The 16,710-nt window shown below is 41.9% G+C and overlaps 1 protein-coding gene across 7 annotated transcripts in view; it reads left to right on the top strand.

Annotated features, from left to right (window-relative positions):
- Nucleotides 1-15,769, top strand: part of CFAP54 (cilia and flagella associated protein 54) — a 308,490-nt gene extending 292,721 nt beyond the window's left edge. For 3 of the 7 annotated variants that reach the window (XM_019515046.1, XM_019515044.1, XM_019515043.1), the window contains 5 exons: nt 130-321; nt 2,180-2,286; nt 3,146-3,314; nt 10,081-10,158; nt 15,176-15,769. In XM_019515046.1, coding sequence (XP_019370591.1) covers nt 130-321; nt 2,180-2,286; nt 3,146-3,314; nt 10,081-10,158; nt 15,176-15,295 — 666 coding nt within the window. In that variant the 3' untranslated portion in view covers nt 15,296-15,769. Of the gene's footprint in view, nt 1-129; nt 322-2,179; nt 2,287-3,145; nt 3,315-10,080; nt 10,159-15,175 lie in introns of those variants that run through there. The other 4 variants (XM_019515045.1, XM_019515047.1, XM_019515048.1 and 1 more) reach the window with 4 other exon arrangements.
- Nucleotides 15,770-16,710: the final 941 nt, after the last annotated feature.

The following is a 16,710-nucleotide window of genomic DNA, read 5'->3' as shown; positions in this document are numbered from 1 at the left end:
AGGAATAGAAGTGACAGTAGCACTTAAAACAATGTAGGTTGAGTGCAGTTAACTTCTAGCTTGGTACATTTTATGTTGGGTGGAAAAATTATAAGTTATAAATCATCATTCTTGTTTAATTTTTTTCAGATGTCTGTGGAAGCTGATGGAACTCCACAAAAAGTTTCAGTAGTGAGAATATCATCCACTGTTTCCTTTAGCACAGATATAGACAAAGAGAGTACAACAAACATCAAGGCCACTAATGCGCCAAACAAGGAACTTTGCATTCAGTGGTACCTTCCATTTCTGGAGAAATCTTCAAACGAAAAGGAAACGATGGTATTGTTAAATGAAAGAGGAGTTATATTAGAATTGTTTTTCTTTTTAAAAAAATGAAGTGTATTCAAGTGCAATAACCAATACTAGTGCAGAAATTACATATGTAGTTCATAACAGTGCCTGATCCCTATTTCTCAGCATTTCTTACGCCTTCAACAAAAATGTTCATTTACTGCTGGGAAATAGCTTTGCAACCACTAAAGCAAAGATTGCTCTCTGAGGGTGTTTGTACACATGTTCGGAAAGTTGGGGGGTGGGGGGGAATCTTTAATTAGAACAGCTCCAAGAGCCACTCTAAGAGCCTGGAGTGTCATGTGTATCAGTTTCCTTGCACTGAAAAATGGTGGTGGGGGCACTTTAACTAAAGCTCATCAAACAAACTTTAGTTAAAGCGCCCTTTAGGTACTTGAAGACTGCTATTAAGTCTCCTCTCAGTCTCCTTTTCTGTAGACTAAATAAGTCCAGTTCCTCCAGTCTGTCCTCATAAGTCATGTGCGCCAGCCCCCTCACCATTTTGTCACCCTCTGCTGGACTCTCTCCAATTTGTCTGCATCCTTTTTGTAGTGGGGATCCAAAACTGAACACAGTACTCCAGATGTGGCCTTACCAGTGCTGAAAAAAGGGGAAGAATTACTTTCCTTGACCTACTAGCAACACATCTACCAATTCAGCCCAGTATGCCATTAGCTTTCTTTGCCATGAGGGGAGGCTGTTGGCTCATATTCAGCTTATTGTCCATTGTAACCCCCAGGTCCTTTTCTGCAGAGTTGCTGCCCAGCCAGTCAGCCTCCAGCCTGTAGTGGTACATGGGATTGTTCTGTCTTAAGTGCAGGATTTTGCACTTGTCCTTATTGAACCTCATGAGATTTCTTTTGGCCCAATCCTTCAATTTGTCTAGGTCACTCTGAATCCCATCCCTACCCTCCAGTGTATCTACTACTCCCCCCAGCTTGGTGTCATCTGCAGACTTGCTGAAGGTGTGCTCTATGCCAGCTTCCAGGTCATTGATGAAGACATTGAACAAAACCAGCCCCAGAACCAACCCCTGGGGCACTCCACTTGATACTGACTGCCAACTAGACATCAAGCCATTGATTACTACACTCTGAGCCTGATGCTCTAGCCAGTTTTCTATCTACCTTAGAGTCCATTCATCCAGCCCATACTTCTTTAGCTTGCCTGCAAGAATGCTGTGGGAGACTGTATCAAAGGCCTTGCTAAAATCAAGGTACACCGCATCCATCAGTCTCCCTGCATCCACAGAGCCAGTCACCACATCACAGAAGGCAATCAGATTGGTCAGGCATGACTTGCCCTTGGTGAATCCATGCTGACTGTTCCTAGTCCCCCTATCCCAGTTTGCCTTAGATTCGGTGGCCATTTTAAATTTGAGTTAACCTCCTCCTAACCTCCCTGAATGTCTGTATGTACCCTCACTTCTTTTGGTATGCTTTGATTGTATTATACCATGGACCAGATGTCTTTATATGTCATGTGGCTTCTAATACTTGGACTCTGTGAACTTTGGAATTTGAATGGGGTCAGAATGTAACTGTGGAACCAGGAGGAAGGAGTCATTGTGTAGCATGATTACCTTCCAAAACCACAGGAATTCTTTACTTATGTACCTGGTAGCACCTACAATAGAATGGATTCTATGAAAAAGTAATGAAAAGAAACAAGTCCTGCCCCAAGGCCTCAATTCTACAGTCACTTAGACTTAATTTACTTGCATCGATTTAACTTACTCACATGAGTAGTCGCACTGAAATACTGTCACATAAATTGTATAAATAAATAATTAAATGTCTTCTCTACCACTGCTATGTTATAGGTTACACATTTCCTTTTTTCACAGGTTCTGCTGCTTTATGCTTATAATACAAAGCAAGTTAAGGTCATCAACATCAGGACTTTCAATTCAGCCAGTGTATTTTCAGGCCACTTGTGGATTCCACTGACAAGGTGATTAATCACAGACCTTGTCCTGTTACTGCATGCTATACTGTGTGTGTAATGTGTACAGTATATAATTTGTGGCTGGGCCAGGTGACTGCTAGGGAAATTTAGCAACCATTTATCAGTATTTGAGAGCTATAAATACTAAAAAGGGAGGTCTGTTATTTTGGGTCCTACAAGCAACAATAGCTAGGATTAACAAGATGAAATAAAGTAAAAAATATACATACATATGGATATTAGGCTGAATATCAGGAAACTATTACTCTGTCAGGCTGTGGATAGTTGTTCAGGGAAACAGATGGAAGCACCATTGTTTGAGAGATTTAATTTGATTAGATCAAGCACTGGAGGAGAAGTGTTCCAGAGGAAGAGAGTATCACCTGCTCTGAAAAGCCCAGGAACTTCCTAGTTCCATTACACAAGCCAAAGTAACATTTGTGGTATTCTTTTAAATCCAATCCAGATTATCACAAAGTTAAATTTAATTAGTACATTTTAGTCTATGATCATGCATGCGCAACCTAGCAAAAAGACAGCAGAATAACAATGGAATATGCGGTGCAAAAGAAATTACAAATTATTTTCAAAATATCACCTCTTCCCGTTCCTCTTGTAACTTGCATAGGACCTTGTGCTGCGCTGCTTCACGTCCCATATTTCCACTTCATTCAGAATTTCAGTTGTGCAAAATACAGGATGAGACTTGAAATTAAAGAAACTACCCAAAAAAACTGGGAAAAAAAATCCTGACCCTTGTTAGTTTAATTATTAATAGAAACAACTGTAATAGCATGCATGTGTCAAATATAAAAGTCTTATATATTTTCATTGGTAACAGATACAAATTATGTTCTTTGTTTAGAATTATTTCTTTACAGGATAAATTATCTAATCTGAAGGAGCAAATTGAAAGTTGTTTGCAAGCATCTACCAGTTTTCCTTTACAAATACAAAATGAAAACCAGAAAAAAATGGCTCCAACACAAAACAAAATTAATAATACAAAAATGCAACTGGATGAAAAAACACAAGTAAGTGAGGACAAATTATGCATATTTAGGACTCTAGATACAGCTAATGTCTTAGGACAGTGGTTTTCAACCTATTAAAACTCAAGGCACGTCTGGTTAGATTCAAGGCATTGCTTGAAAAATCCTAGCTCTTGGCTTTCAGTCGGCATTTTACTATAGAAAAATAAGAGAACAATTCTGCTGTTGGAAAGAACCCAGAAAAACTGCAACAGGTTAGAATGTTTCCCTATTTGAATGGATTCCTATTTGAAATTTTTGGGTTTATCTTTGTGAATCACGTGTAGGTTTCTGCACGCCTAACAGTGCTAACATTAAGCAGTACCTTGCAGCACCCTTAAAAAGATCTTGAGGTTCTACAGCACCATGGTTGCAAGTCACTGTCTTAGGATATTTACTTTTGGGGAAATGGAAGGGAAGTTGTAAAGTAGGCATAAAGATACCAGACTTCCTTTACCTACTTCAAGGAATGTTGAAATATTTTCACCCTGCCATTTAATTTTAATTTAATGATTTTTACAGCCCTTGTCCCCCAAACATGTGTATCTAGCAATTTACAAGCATATCAAATATGCTTGCCACACATCAAAATAAAGATGCTATTGTCAGATGTCTAAATCCAGTAATAGGTGGCTAAAAGTTAGGCACCTGTTTGCAAATGTTGGCCACTGTATTATGCTGGCATGTAGTTCTAAACAAAAGTTCTTTTGAAAAAATAACTATACATCTTCAAGTTAGAATGGCCAATGACTGGTTTCTAAAAGGAGAACTATCAAATAACTCCATTTGAGTAAGGGTAAAACTGGCAAGGAATTAATTTTCATTTTCTGTATGTCACGTTGCTTGTTCTTTTTTATTAGCAATGATGAATATGGTTCTGCAACCAAAAAAAAATAAATACAAAAGAGGCAATTTCAGAATTTTCCATGTGGGGCCTTTGAGATAATGTCAATGGAATAGAATGTTGCCACTGCATAACTGCTGCTTGATAAATGCCAAGGCAAAGTAGACGTTTATTTTCAAAGTGGGAGACATTTATCATGTGACAGTGCTCTCTTTATATCTGTTATATGAAATGATTAATGATGCAGATGCTGTCATTTTGCCTGATGGATGCTCTGAAGCAGTGACAGTTGCTCAGTGTGCCATTATTGAAAAGCTGTAGTCTGACTGGCTCGGAGAACAAATGGGATTTCAACCAATCATAGAATACAGTGTTTTTAGAAGGTAGACAGAGCTGTCTTTTAGTGACTATTTCTGATTAGCTGAAGGGTTTTGTTCAAACTTTCATTAGTATATAAGCCAGTGATCTGAACTACTCAGTCTGGAATGCTAATATGTAGAGGTGCTTCTTTCATAGGTTATACTAGATAAATATCTTGTTAAATTATAATATCTTCAATACATGTGCCTCAGTATTACATTTATTGGAAGTCATTCCTGAAGCCAGTGGGAGTTTTGCCTGTGCAGGGACTGAAAGATTGGGTTTTGGATTGCTATAAAAAGTCCCTTAAAGATTCTGGGAACTAAAGCCCCTCCATGTGTTAATTTAATCACGGGATCTAAGGAATTTTATCCCAGGTGTTCAAGGTTGGGCATGGCTGGACATGTGACTGTTGGGAACCAGGATAAAACTCCTCACATCCATCCCACATCTGCTGGCCCATGGGGAACCTGGGATCAGGGAGATGCTCCCTGTGTGCCTGTAAATTTAAAGAGCACATATGCAACCCCAGACTGGAGAACCAGTTCAGAGCTCACTGCATGTTGACAAGTTTAAAGGGTGCATGCGAAGTTGGCACAAAGAAGTGGATCCCAAATCCAAGGTCTGCCTGTGCATGCTTTAAACTAACATGCCACACATTCTGATTAAAGCATGATACAAACCAACCACGAGGGTGTTCCACATTTAACAAATAACACCTTTGTGGCTGGTTCACCATTTTATCACAAGCGAAATTGCTTGAACCTGTGAAATGTTACAGTTAACATGTTAATCATGTGATAATGTCTGGAGAAGGCCTATGAATGTGGCACATTATAAATATAAGAATGACTAAACCAGCTGTTCCCAAACTTTCCCTAGTTGCTATGCTACTTATAGGGGTAGATTTAGACGGGCTGGAGTGGTGCAGTCATACTCCCCTTTCAGACTATGGCACAGGAGCAGCAGCCAGGGACTTTTTAAGTCCTCCAAGCAGGTAATATTCCATGCTTCACTTGCCTTTCATGCTCAGTGGCATGTCCCCACCCCTCTAATTCACTCTTCAACCCTGCCCACTGCTGCCACACTCCCTGCTGTCTCTGACCAGCCCAGTGGTGGGGAATGTTCCAGAGCTGCTCTTACCCCACTCCAGCTGGGCTCATAAGGGAACAGCAGCTGCAGTGCAGGCAGGTTCCTCCTCCCTGCTCCCTATTCTCTGCCAGCCCAGGAGCAGGCTGAGGAAGGGGGAAGCCACACATGGCTGCTGCTGAGCCCAGCTTCCTGTACATCATAGCTAGAATGGGGCAGGAGTGGGTCTGGCATTCCTCTGTCCCTGGGGCAGCTAAGAACAGCAGCAGTGGGCAGGGGAGGGAAGGCGACATACTATTGAGCATGGAGGGGAAGGGAGGGGGTGCTGAAAACAGGGTGGGTAGGGGACAGTGATTTAGCTGATTTGGGGACTTAAAAAAGTCCCCAGATGCTGCTCTTGTGGCATGGTGTGAAGGAGTGGGGAGCTGAGAAATGCCTCCAAATGTCTGTACTTAGCTTATATAGTAGACAGGAAGCAGAATTTTACCATACCACAGTTGTTCCATAGTAACTGTCTCCTCTGTCTACTCTAACTGCACTATGACTGCTACTGTCAAGATGGCTTACCCATCATTTAAACAGGACTAAAACATTCCCCTGATTGAGCTATCACTTATCATGAGTAGAGAACACATGAACTGATACTGAAAAGCTGCTAAGGCATGATAAGTTTCACCCACTGTTACTGTATTTTTGGCTGTAGTCATGTTGGTATAAGGCCATAGGCAGGCAAGATTCTTCAGGTAAATGTGATATCTTTTATTAGACCAATTAAATATTTGGACAAATTATTTTTTGCAAGCTTTTGGACACAAACATACTTCTTCAGGCATAGGGAGAGTGTTTTGGTGTTTTGTGTGCTCTCCTGGGTAGAATAGAAGCCAAAATGCAGGTATGTGAAAATACAAATGCATAGCAGTGAGGATCAGAGGAAATGGGAGACGGTAGGTGCGAGACAGGTGGCCTTCACTCAACGAGGACACTCCTCCAGAGACAGAAATCACACTTTTAAAAGAGCCACCCAGATGCAACATGAAAAGTAAAAAAGGAAAATTCCCATGAATTGCATACCATTAGTTATGACATACCATCCTTCCCTGGAATCTATATGGAAAATCCTCAAACAGGTGCAACCCATACCAGAAGAAGACCCAGTTCTTAAAGAACCACCCATCCTAGCTTTTAAATGAGCACTGAACCTCACCAACCTCATCACAAGAAGCAAACTTCCTACAATCCAAAACATACTGAATAGATTCAGGTCATGCCATGACAAGAGATGCAAAACCTGCTAACACATCTCCAGCATTCCCAAAATAACTACATCCCACAACAGAACCATCACCACTCCTGGATCTTACACCTGCACCTCCAGAAATGTAGTACATCTCATCCAGTGCATTAAATGCCATGATGGGAAGTATGTAGGACAAATCAAACAACAACTGCATACCAGAATGAATACACACTGCAAATCTATCAAGGACAAAAATACCCAATTACTAGCCCTGTACAAAGTGGGAAGTATTTGCTTCGGATCTGGGTTTGGCAATTCAGAGGGACAGTGATTTCATTTGGTGATTCGAATCACTGTCCCGATTCAATTCAGCCAAATCCAAAGATATTCGGTGCTGAATCTTATCCAGCCATAGACTATACAGGCTGGCAGTGCTTGGGGAAGCAGCTGGACTAGCCCTGGCTTGAGCCGGCAGCCCTGGGAGAAGCTGTGGCTGGGCCGGCTGCTGCACTGGCTCCTCCCTTGCCAGGGCAAGGCAGGCAGTACCGGCAGCCCCAGGAGAAGCTGTGGTTGCTGGGGGGAATCATCAAGGAGCTGGGGGGTTGAACTGGGAACTAGGGAATCAAAACGGGAGCTGGGGGAAAGGCCCTATTCCTTTCCCCAGCCCCTGATCATTCCCCCAAGCCCCCCAATCATTCCCCTCAGCCCCTGCGGCTTCTCCCACAACTGCCGGCTCAAGCTGCGGCTCCCCCAGCTGCTGCCACGCTGGGTCAAGGCAGGCAGTGCTGGCAGACCCAGGACAGGAGCAGGGGGGAATGATTGGGAACTGGAAGAAATGATCAGGGAGCTGGAGGGAATGATCAGGAGCTGGGGAAATGAATAAGGGCTTTCCCCCAACTCCCAGTTTGATTCCCCACAGCCCCTGTGGCTTCTCCTGGGGCTGCCAGCTCAAGCCGCAGCTCGTCCAGCGGCACCCCTAGCTGCCTCCTGCCCTTCCCTGGGGTGAGGCAGGCAGTTTTGGTAGCCCCAGGAGAAGCCATGGGGGGGGTGGGAGGAATGATTGGGAGCTAGGGAATGGAATCCAGCCCCCGATCATTCCCCCTAGCTTCTGGTTCGATTCCCCAGTTCCCAGTTCGATCCCCCAGCTCCCAATCATTCCCCCAGGTCTGCAGTCATTCTCCACCTTTCCCTACAGCTTCTCCTAGGACTGCCAGGACTTCCTGCCTCGCACCGGCGGATGGGTGGGGAGGCAGCCAGGGAGCAGCTGAACAAGCTGCAGCTTCTCCCGGGGCTGCTGGGTCAAGCTACTCCCCCAGCTGCTCCCGCCGGCACTGGCTAGTGCCTGCCTGTACAGTCCTATGGCCAAATCTCTGAATCTCTCTGAATCAATTGGAGGCTTCTGATTCAATTTGGAGAGATTAATGGGTCTCCTGATTCAGAGATTTGGCTGCCAAATTGGGCTGAATCTCCTCCAAATCGAATCAGCTATTGAAGCTTCGCACAGCCCTACCAAGTACCTGTGGTGCACACTTTTCACAGGACAACCACTCTCTCTCCAGTGTCTCAGTTCTAATCCTCAAAGGGAATTTACAAAACAGCTTTTATAGATGCGCCTATGAACTTTGCTTCATAAATCTACTGGATACAAAATCATGGACTAAATATAGACATTGAATTTATGGCACATTATAACCTGCCTGCCATCTGATAACCCCAGGTAACCTGTCTGCATTTTACCAGCTACATTCTATCACCAGTTCAACATTCCTCTCTTTCTCTCCACACCTACCTGTCTTACACCTATTGTCTCCCATTCCCTCTGATCCTCACTGCCATGCATTTGTATTTTCACAGACCTGCATTTTGCATTTTGGCTTCTATTCCACCCAGAAGAGCACACAAAGCACCAGTAGACTCTCCCTATGTCTGAAAAAGGGTTTGTGCTAGAAAGCTTGCAAAGAACAATTTTTCCAACTATTTAGGTGGTCTAATAAAAGATATTGCATTTACCCAAAGAATCTTATCTACCCACTGTTAGTGGCACATTACTTTTTCCTTTTGCTGGTCATTAACCTGAGCTAAGTGAAACCTAAACTGGGACAGTTTCTCACCACTTCATTCAGTGGTAAACTTCCCTGGTTTAGCTCTTTCTGGGCATGTCTACATGTGCTATTAATGCAGCTGAATAACACCAGCACAGTTTGCACTGGAGTTTATTGCTCCCAGGTGCCACATTTACATGTGTACCTGGAACTGCAGTCCACTGAGCTGGGTTGGATCAGCCCCAGCTGGCAGGGGGTCCAGAGAATCAGCCTGCCAGCCCGGGGCTGCTCTGGCTCAGCTCAACATGCTGCCTAGGGGCTGGCTGGGGCACAAGGGTGCTCCAGGGTGGGGCCAGCTGACAGGCAGCCACACTGAAGCACCTTCATGCCCCAGCCAGCCCCATCAGCATCTACATGTGTGTTGTGGCACACTAAATAGTGCTGCTGCAGGATAATGCTTGTATTTCCAAATACTAACCTATGGTGGCGTTTATCAGTTTACTATGGCCTAATAGGGCGACACATGTAGATGCTGAGACTTTACTGCAAAGCTAATTAGGCAACTCCACAGTAAATGGCATGTAGATGTGCCCCCTGTGGGGTAATAAAGAGTACAGGGAATATTACTACAGAGTAGCTGAGGGACAGTAAATATCTGCCCCTGTTAATTAAAGAGAAAAGTCTTATGTCCCAAATTATCAGGAGACAGTGACTTATTAAAACTGTTCATAGAGACCAAACTTTACCATGCCTAAGCTACAATATTGTAATTGTCTCTGTGCTTGATTTTGCCCTATGGTGAAAGCTAGACTGGGATAGCTTATCCCTGCACAAACAAGTTAAGCTTTTACATGCTACAGGGAAATTGGAACAAGTACCATGGAGCAACTGAGGTGTTGCACGTGTTAATTAAGGGTGCTGTAGATAATTGTGGGCTTGGGAATATTTGGGGTTTTGTGGGGCTTACTATCTTGTAACTGCCATGCAACCCTGAGTTTGGGGGAACCATTGGTCTGTGTTGTGTCTCCTCTGTTAACAAGTAGAACATAAACATTCTTAACATTTTTAGTTCTGTCCTAGCAGGCAGTAACTCAATAAGTGGATACACTGAATAAGATTTTTAAAGAATCTACTATATTGTAGTTCATCAAAGAAAACCAAACATACAGCATTGATTTTCTTATTTTGTACCATTAGGAAATGGTTAAGCAGTGTTTGTGTGAAGTAAAAGCGTTGCTGTCTGGTGTTCCAGATCTATTGCAGCCACTTACTGAGGTATGATATGCTGACTTGAAAAAACCAAACCAAACCAGAAAGCCCTTTTTATGAACCATAATTCTTTGAGCAACTGAAATACAAATTATAGTGATGCTTGTATTTCTATTTTCTCTTGTCTGTTGTTGCTTTTAACTAGTGATCTGTACAACCAGAATAGATATACATTTGCAAGATTTAAAGCTACATCGAGTCAATATGTGAGTGACAACCTCCTGCTGCTATGCAACAGAAAAATCAGACAACTAAAAACAGCGTCATCTTTGCAATGGAGTTTTCTAATCTTTCCCTTCTCCTTCCTTTTCAAAAGCTACATCCGTACCACAGGCTCCACTAAATTTCTAGCACTCTTTAGTACAATAGATTCGTATATCTTTACATTTAACTTTGTGCCCTACCAGTCATTCAAGTTTTCCTCGTGTTCTCTATGGCTCCCTCTTGTCCTATCTACTAGAATTCTTGGGGAGAACGATTGTCATTTTTCTGTCTATGATATTATTGTGCTCAAGCTATCACCCACTTGCAGTGATCGTCTTCTCCAAAAGACATCTGCGTAGTGATTGTAATCTCATTACCAGTTTTAAAGTCCTCAGCCATATTAACTTGAATAAAAACAGATTGGGCACCATCTTAAAAAAAAAATTGTCAGCCAGATTTGGCATGATACTTCAGCAACCAGCCGCATCCTGACTTGCTTTAGGTATCTCCTTCCTTGCTTAATTTTTTTTCAGGTTTCCTGTAAACTTACAAACAGCCCTGGCAATGAGCTGGCTAAGAAACATAGTAGAAGGCCAAAAGCCACTATAAAACCTTACCAAACTATCAATAGTATGATCAGAACTTTATAGTTTCTCAAGTCTGTCTGGTAGAAGCTTACTGATTCCACTTAGATCTGAAGTGGGTCTCAGGTGGTGATAAAGAGACCACAGTTGTTATAGCTGAGGAATCAGAGAAGAAGCTTTAAATCCATCCAAACCCAGCCAGCTCACCAGTAATCCTCAAAGACTTTGTTCAGCATCTGCTCTCATCATAATGACTAATGGAGGAGGCACCCCTCTTTCTTTTCTCTATGTGACTAATTGACCTCTTATCCCTACCCTCTTTTTAAACCAAGTATTTAGTTCTTCTCATTGCTAAAACCAGAGCAGAGAATCTCATCTCAGAAACATAGTTCCTGAGCTCCTTGTACTAGCAAAGCAGTTTTGACGCTGGCTTACAAGAGGGAGATTATCTGATAGTTGTCTTTAAAAAAAAAACAGCAAAAAACCCCCAAACTTGTTTCTGTCAAGTCACATTTTGATACTCATTGAGGTTTCCAGTCTTATGTTTTTTTACTTCTGTTTCTTTGTTCATTTGCTTCAGCATTGGATTAAGTTTTTTTTTTATTAGAACAAAGACCATTTTCATTGACTCACTTATTTTGGATTAAATGAGTGTTCATCTTTTGAGAATAAAAGATGGATCAGTTCATTTGTTTAAAAGTAATACACTCCATACATAGCTGGGTGTCCATGGGAAATGATGCAGAGCACCAAGGACATTCAGTTATAAATTTCAAAAGTTAATGTCTATGTAAAATCCATATGGTTAAAAATAATCTTGTGGGTGAATGCAATTTTTAAACAGTAGCTTTAAAGCTGATCGAGTTTTCAAAGACTAATGAGGAGTGGGTGGTCTCACATTGGCTGGGGAAAGTGTTATCTTCTCACAACTCCCACTGATATTATTTTGGAAAGGTAATACTGTCTGGAGAGTAATCCCACGGGAGAGCCCCCTAAGAGTTTGGCACTGGAACTTTGTGGGGAATTGTTGCCAGTGGGATTTCCTGGCAACGTGGCTCCTTTTCCTATGGTAATGAATTATGTGGAGAGGGACCAGCTGGTGCAGTGACTTGAATGAGACCTGTAAGCAGATGCTTTATTGATTAAAAATTCCATTCATTCAAGAGAGGCAGTTGGTCCAATAAAAGATATCACTCCCAAAAAATCCTTGCTTCTCACATAATTCATAGACTATCATGGCTACAAAATCATTCTAATACTACCTTCATTCAAAAAGTTATTTTTAATGGAAGGATTTTATCTAGACAATATAATTTTGAAATGTCTTGTGGGCACTTTACTGTGCATTGAATATATTACATTAAATAAATTAACAGATCCTTCTTTTGTGGTCTGTTTCCTACTGGTATGTGAAGATCCTTAGATTTATAGGGCACATCCCCAGTACAGTCAAGGACAGGTGAGATGAAGAGGGTCTTTGTAAGGTCATAAAATCCTTTCCCCTGCTCTAAGTCACCATTAAATATACCTAGGTCATTCCTAGCAGATGTTTGCCTACCCTGTTCTCATATACCTCCAATGAAAAGGGATTCCATAATCCTTCTATGAAAGGATCCCTCATAATCCTGGTGGGGAATGTAGTAGTGAATGGCAACTTGGACAGCAGTGATCACAAAATGACTGAGTTGAGGATCCTGAGGAAATGAAGGAAGGAGAGCAGCAGAGTACAGACCCTGGTCTTAAGAAAGCAAACTTTGACTCACTCAGGGAACTTATGGGCAGTCTGAGAGGGAGAGGAGTCTAAGGGAGTTGGCTGGACTTTAAAGAAACCTTACTGATGGCTCAGGAACAAGCCATCCTGATGAGCAGGAAGGCTAGTAAGTATGGCAGAAGAACATCTTGGCTTAGCAGGGAACTCTTCAGTAAGCTAAAACACAAAAAATAAGCTTATAAGAAGTGGAAACTTGGACAAACAACTAAGGAAGAATATAAGAGCATTGCTCGGACATGCAGGGATGAAGTCAGGAAAGCCAAAGCGCAATTGGAGTTGTAGCTATCAAGGGACATGAAGAGTAACAAGACGAGTTTCTACAAGTATGTCAGCAACACGAGAAGGATTATAGAAAGTGTGAGTCCTTTACTAAATGGGAGAGGCAACCTAGTGACAGAGGATGCAGAAGAGGCTGAAGTGCTCAAAGCCTTTTTCATCTCGGTCTTCACAAGCCAGGTCAGCACCTAGACGACTGTACCTGGCAGCACGCTTGGGGAAGGAGGTGGGCAGCCAACAGTGGCAAAAGAACAGATTAGGAATTATTTAGAAAAGCTGGCTGTATACAAGTCCAGATGGGATGCACCCAAGGATGCTGAGGGAGTTGGCTGTGTGATTGCACAGCTGCTAGGCATCATAATTGAAAACTTATGGCCATGAGGAGAGGTCCTGGGTTGCTGGAAAAGGGAAAATATAGTGCTCATCTTTAAGAAAGAGAAGAAGGTGGATCTGGGGAATTACAGACTAGTCAGCCTCATCTCAGTCCCTGGAAAAATCACGGAGCAGGTCCTCAAGAAATGCATTTCTAAGCACATGGAGGAGAAGGTAAGTAGGAACAGTGAGCATGGATTCACCCAGGGCCAAGTCATGCCTGACCAACCTGATTGCTTTCTATGATGAGAAGACTGGCTCTCTGGATGTGGGAAGAGAAGTGGATGTGATATACCTTGACTTTAGCAAGGCTTTCGATATGGTCTCCCACAATGTTCTCACAAGAAAGCGAAAAAAATACAGATTGTATGAATGGACTGTAAGATGGATAGCAAACTGGCTGGATCATCAGGCTAAGAGGGTAGTAGTCAATGGCTCAATGTCTAGTTGGCAGATGGTATCAAGTAGAGTGTACAAGGGGTCAGTCCTGGGGCGAGTTTTGTTCAATATTTTCATCAATAACCTGGAAGATGGGATAGTGTGCACTCTCAGCAAGTTTGCAGATGACACCAAGTTGGGGGGAGTGATAGATGTGCTGGAGGGTAGGGGTAGGATTGCAGGGTTGGACCAAAAGAAATCTCATGAGATTCAACACGGACAAGTGTGAAGTCCTGCACTTAGGACAGAAGAATCCTGTGCACCACTATAGACTTGGGACCAACTGACTAAGCAGCAGCTCTAGAAAAGAACCTGAGGGTTACAGTGCAAAATAAACTGAGTATGAATCAGCAATGTGCCTTTGGTGTGAAGAAAGCTAATGGCATAGTGGGCTGCATTAGTAGGAGCATTGCCAGGAGATTGAGGGAAGTGATTTCTTCCCTTCTGTTGGGTACTATTGAGGCCACATCTGAAGTACTGCATCCAGTTTTGAGCCTCCTGCTACAAAAAGGATGTGGACAAATTGGAGAGTGTCCAGCAGAGGGCAACAAATATGGTTAAGGGATGGGGGTACATGACTTGTGAGGAACAGCTGAGGGAACTGGTTTTATTTAGTCTGGAGAAGAAAGACCGAGAGGGGATTTAATAGCAGCCTTCAAGTACCTGAAGGGCAGTTCAAAAGAGGATGGGGAGCTAGTTCTCAACGGTGGCAGATTACAGAACAAGGAGCAGTGTTCTCAAGTTGAAGCAAGGGAAGTTTAGGTTGGATATTAGGAAAAGCCTTCTCACCACCACCTTAGGAGGGTAGTGAAGCACTGGAACAGGTTACCTGGAGAGATGGTGGGCTCTTCATCCTTGGAGGTTTTTAAGAACTGGCCAGACAAAGCCTTGGCTGGGACAATCTAGCTGTGGATGGTCCTGCTTTGAGCAGGGGGTTGGATTAGATGACCTTCTGAGGTCCTTTCCAACCCTAATTTTCTATGATTCTAGGTAGCCTGCTACTGTACAGTTGGTAAAAAAAAAAAAAAAAAAAATAGCACTAATATCTAACCAGAAGAATACTTGCAGCAAATTCCACTGCTTGCTTCTTGTTCTACCTCAAATGGAAATAGAAAACTAAGAAATACTCTATATACTAGAGAATGACTATCATGTCTCAATTTCTCTTTCTCTCTCTTTTTTTCCTAGTAAACAAATCAAGTACCTTCCACAGGTTTTACCGCATGGGTGCCATTGTGTCCAATGTTCTTTATGGGAAATGAATATAGGAAATGCATCCCTTAGTTGTAGCTGGGAAATCTGATTTTTGCCAAATATGTTTTTGCCACCTATAACATTTATCAAACTGTTAAGTAAATGTTTTCTCTGTCTTTGCCAGGTTCCATTTGACATAACATTGCAGTCAATAATGAATCTGGAGACAATGTTTGATCCTGCTAATGGAAGTGTGATAATGGGAGGAAGCCTTTTCAATTGGATTATATCGCTCTTTCCTTGAATTTTCTTTCTTTTGTAACTTAATCAAATACTGAATTTCACATGTTTTCAAGTCAAGCCCTGGTCCTACTGAAGCAAATAGTAAGTTTGCTATTGATTTTAGCACAGGGACCAAGTTGGCCCCAAATGATTTGGGCTTTTTTTCATTTATGTTTCAAGAAATGCCAATATACTTAAAAATAAATAAAAAGATTTTTGTCTTGCTTTTCTATGCTGCTTAAACTAAGTGATTTCTTTTTCAGGAAATAATGTTCTCATATGAACTTTTTGCAGTAAAAAGACTTTAAATATTGGCTATTCGGTTTTATCTATGAATAGGAGAGTCTGTGTTCTGTTGGGATTTCTCCAGATTTTCAAAAACTTCATATTGATTAGAAAATGTGAATAAGTGCAAAAAGCTCTGTTTGCCCTTGTAGCTATCTAGCATTCAGTTTTAAACTATTGATTTTTCCATAAAACTTTCAATGAAACTTTACCTTAGCAGCACACTTTTAACTATTGTGTAATTACCTATGGGTGTTCTGTTTCTGAGCTTGACAGAGAGAAAACTCAAGTTACTGCTCTGGAATCCTTCTTGCAGTTTTTACTGTTTTTAGATACAATTTCAGGCTTGTTTATCTTTGTTAAACAAAGAAACTTTTAAATATTGTTGAAGGTGAAATGGAGTGTTCCTAAAGCCATGTAATTAGATATTTCCATATGCTGTTGAGGGGTTGATCTGTAAATAAGCTAATTTAAAAACAATGTAAGTATAATACAAAGGTATTGTGTATAGTGTCTTTCATACAACATTCTAAATTGCTTAACAAAAAGATTGAAAATATAAAGAAATGCTAATATTGTCTTTTTAAAGGGCTGAAGAAACTTTAATGAATGCTAAAAAGACCTCTGTGGGGCTGCATTGAGGCAAATATTGTTATCCCAACTCTACATATAGGGAGACAGACATGGAAAGGTAAAATCAGTTAACCAAAGCCATGTAGCAAATGACTGTGAGATCTAAGATTGTGATTTGGGAGTTTGTGACTCCTAGCCTCTGTTCAAGCCATAAGATCATTCTGTCTCTAAAAACCATTGCAATTACAGGGTGCTTATACACAAGCACAGAGGCTGCTCCAACGCACTGTAATTCTAGTGCGTTGGAGCAAATACAGTTAATCAAGTCTGCTGGAGCGTGGTAATTATTGTGCCCCAGCAGCTTCCTGCATCTCATGTATCAGTGTCCCTTTGCTTCAAAATGGCAGTGAGGGCACTTGAACTAAAGCTTGTTCAAGTCCCCCCGCTCCCATTATGAAGTGCGGAGACACTGATACATGAGATGCTGTGGTGCTTTAATTAGAGTGGCTTTTGGAGCTGCTCTAATTTAAGTGTCACCCCCACACCCAGAGCACATTTAAAAGTGCTCACAATGACTAG

The sequence above is a fragment of the Gavialis gangeticus genome, unplaced genomic scaffold (assembly GCF_001723915.1).
Source record: "Gavialis gangeticus isolate Ggan-Ray unplaced genomic scaffold, GavGan_comp1, whole genome shotgun sequence".
NCBI lineage: Eukaryota > Metazoa > Chordata > Crocodylia > Gavialidae > Gavialis > Gavialis gangeticus.
The sequence above is the reverse complement of the archived record's forward strand: the minus strand, read 5'-3'. Positions and strand labels throughout refer to the sequence as shown.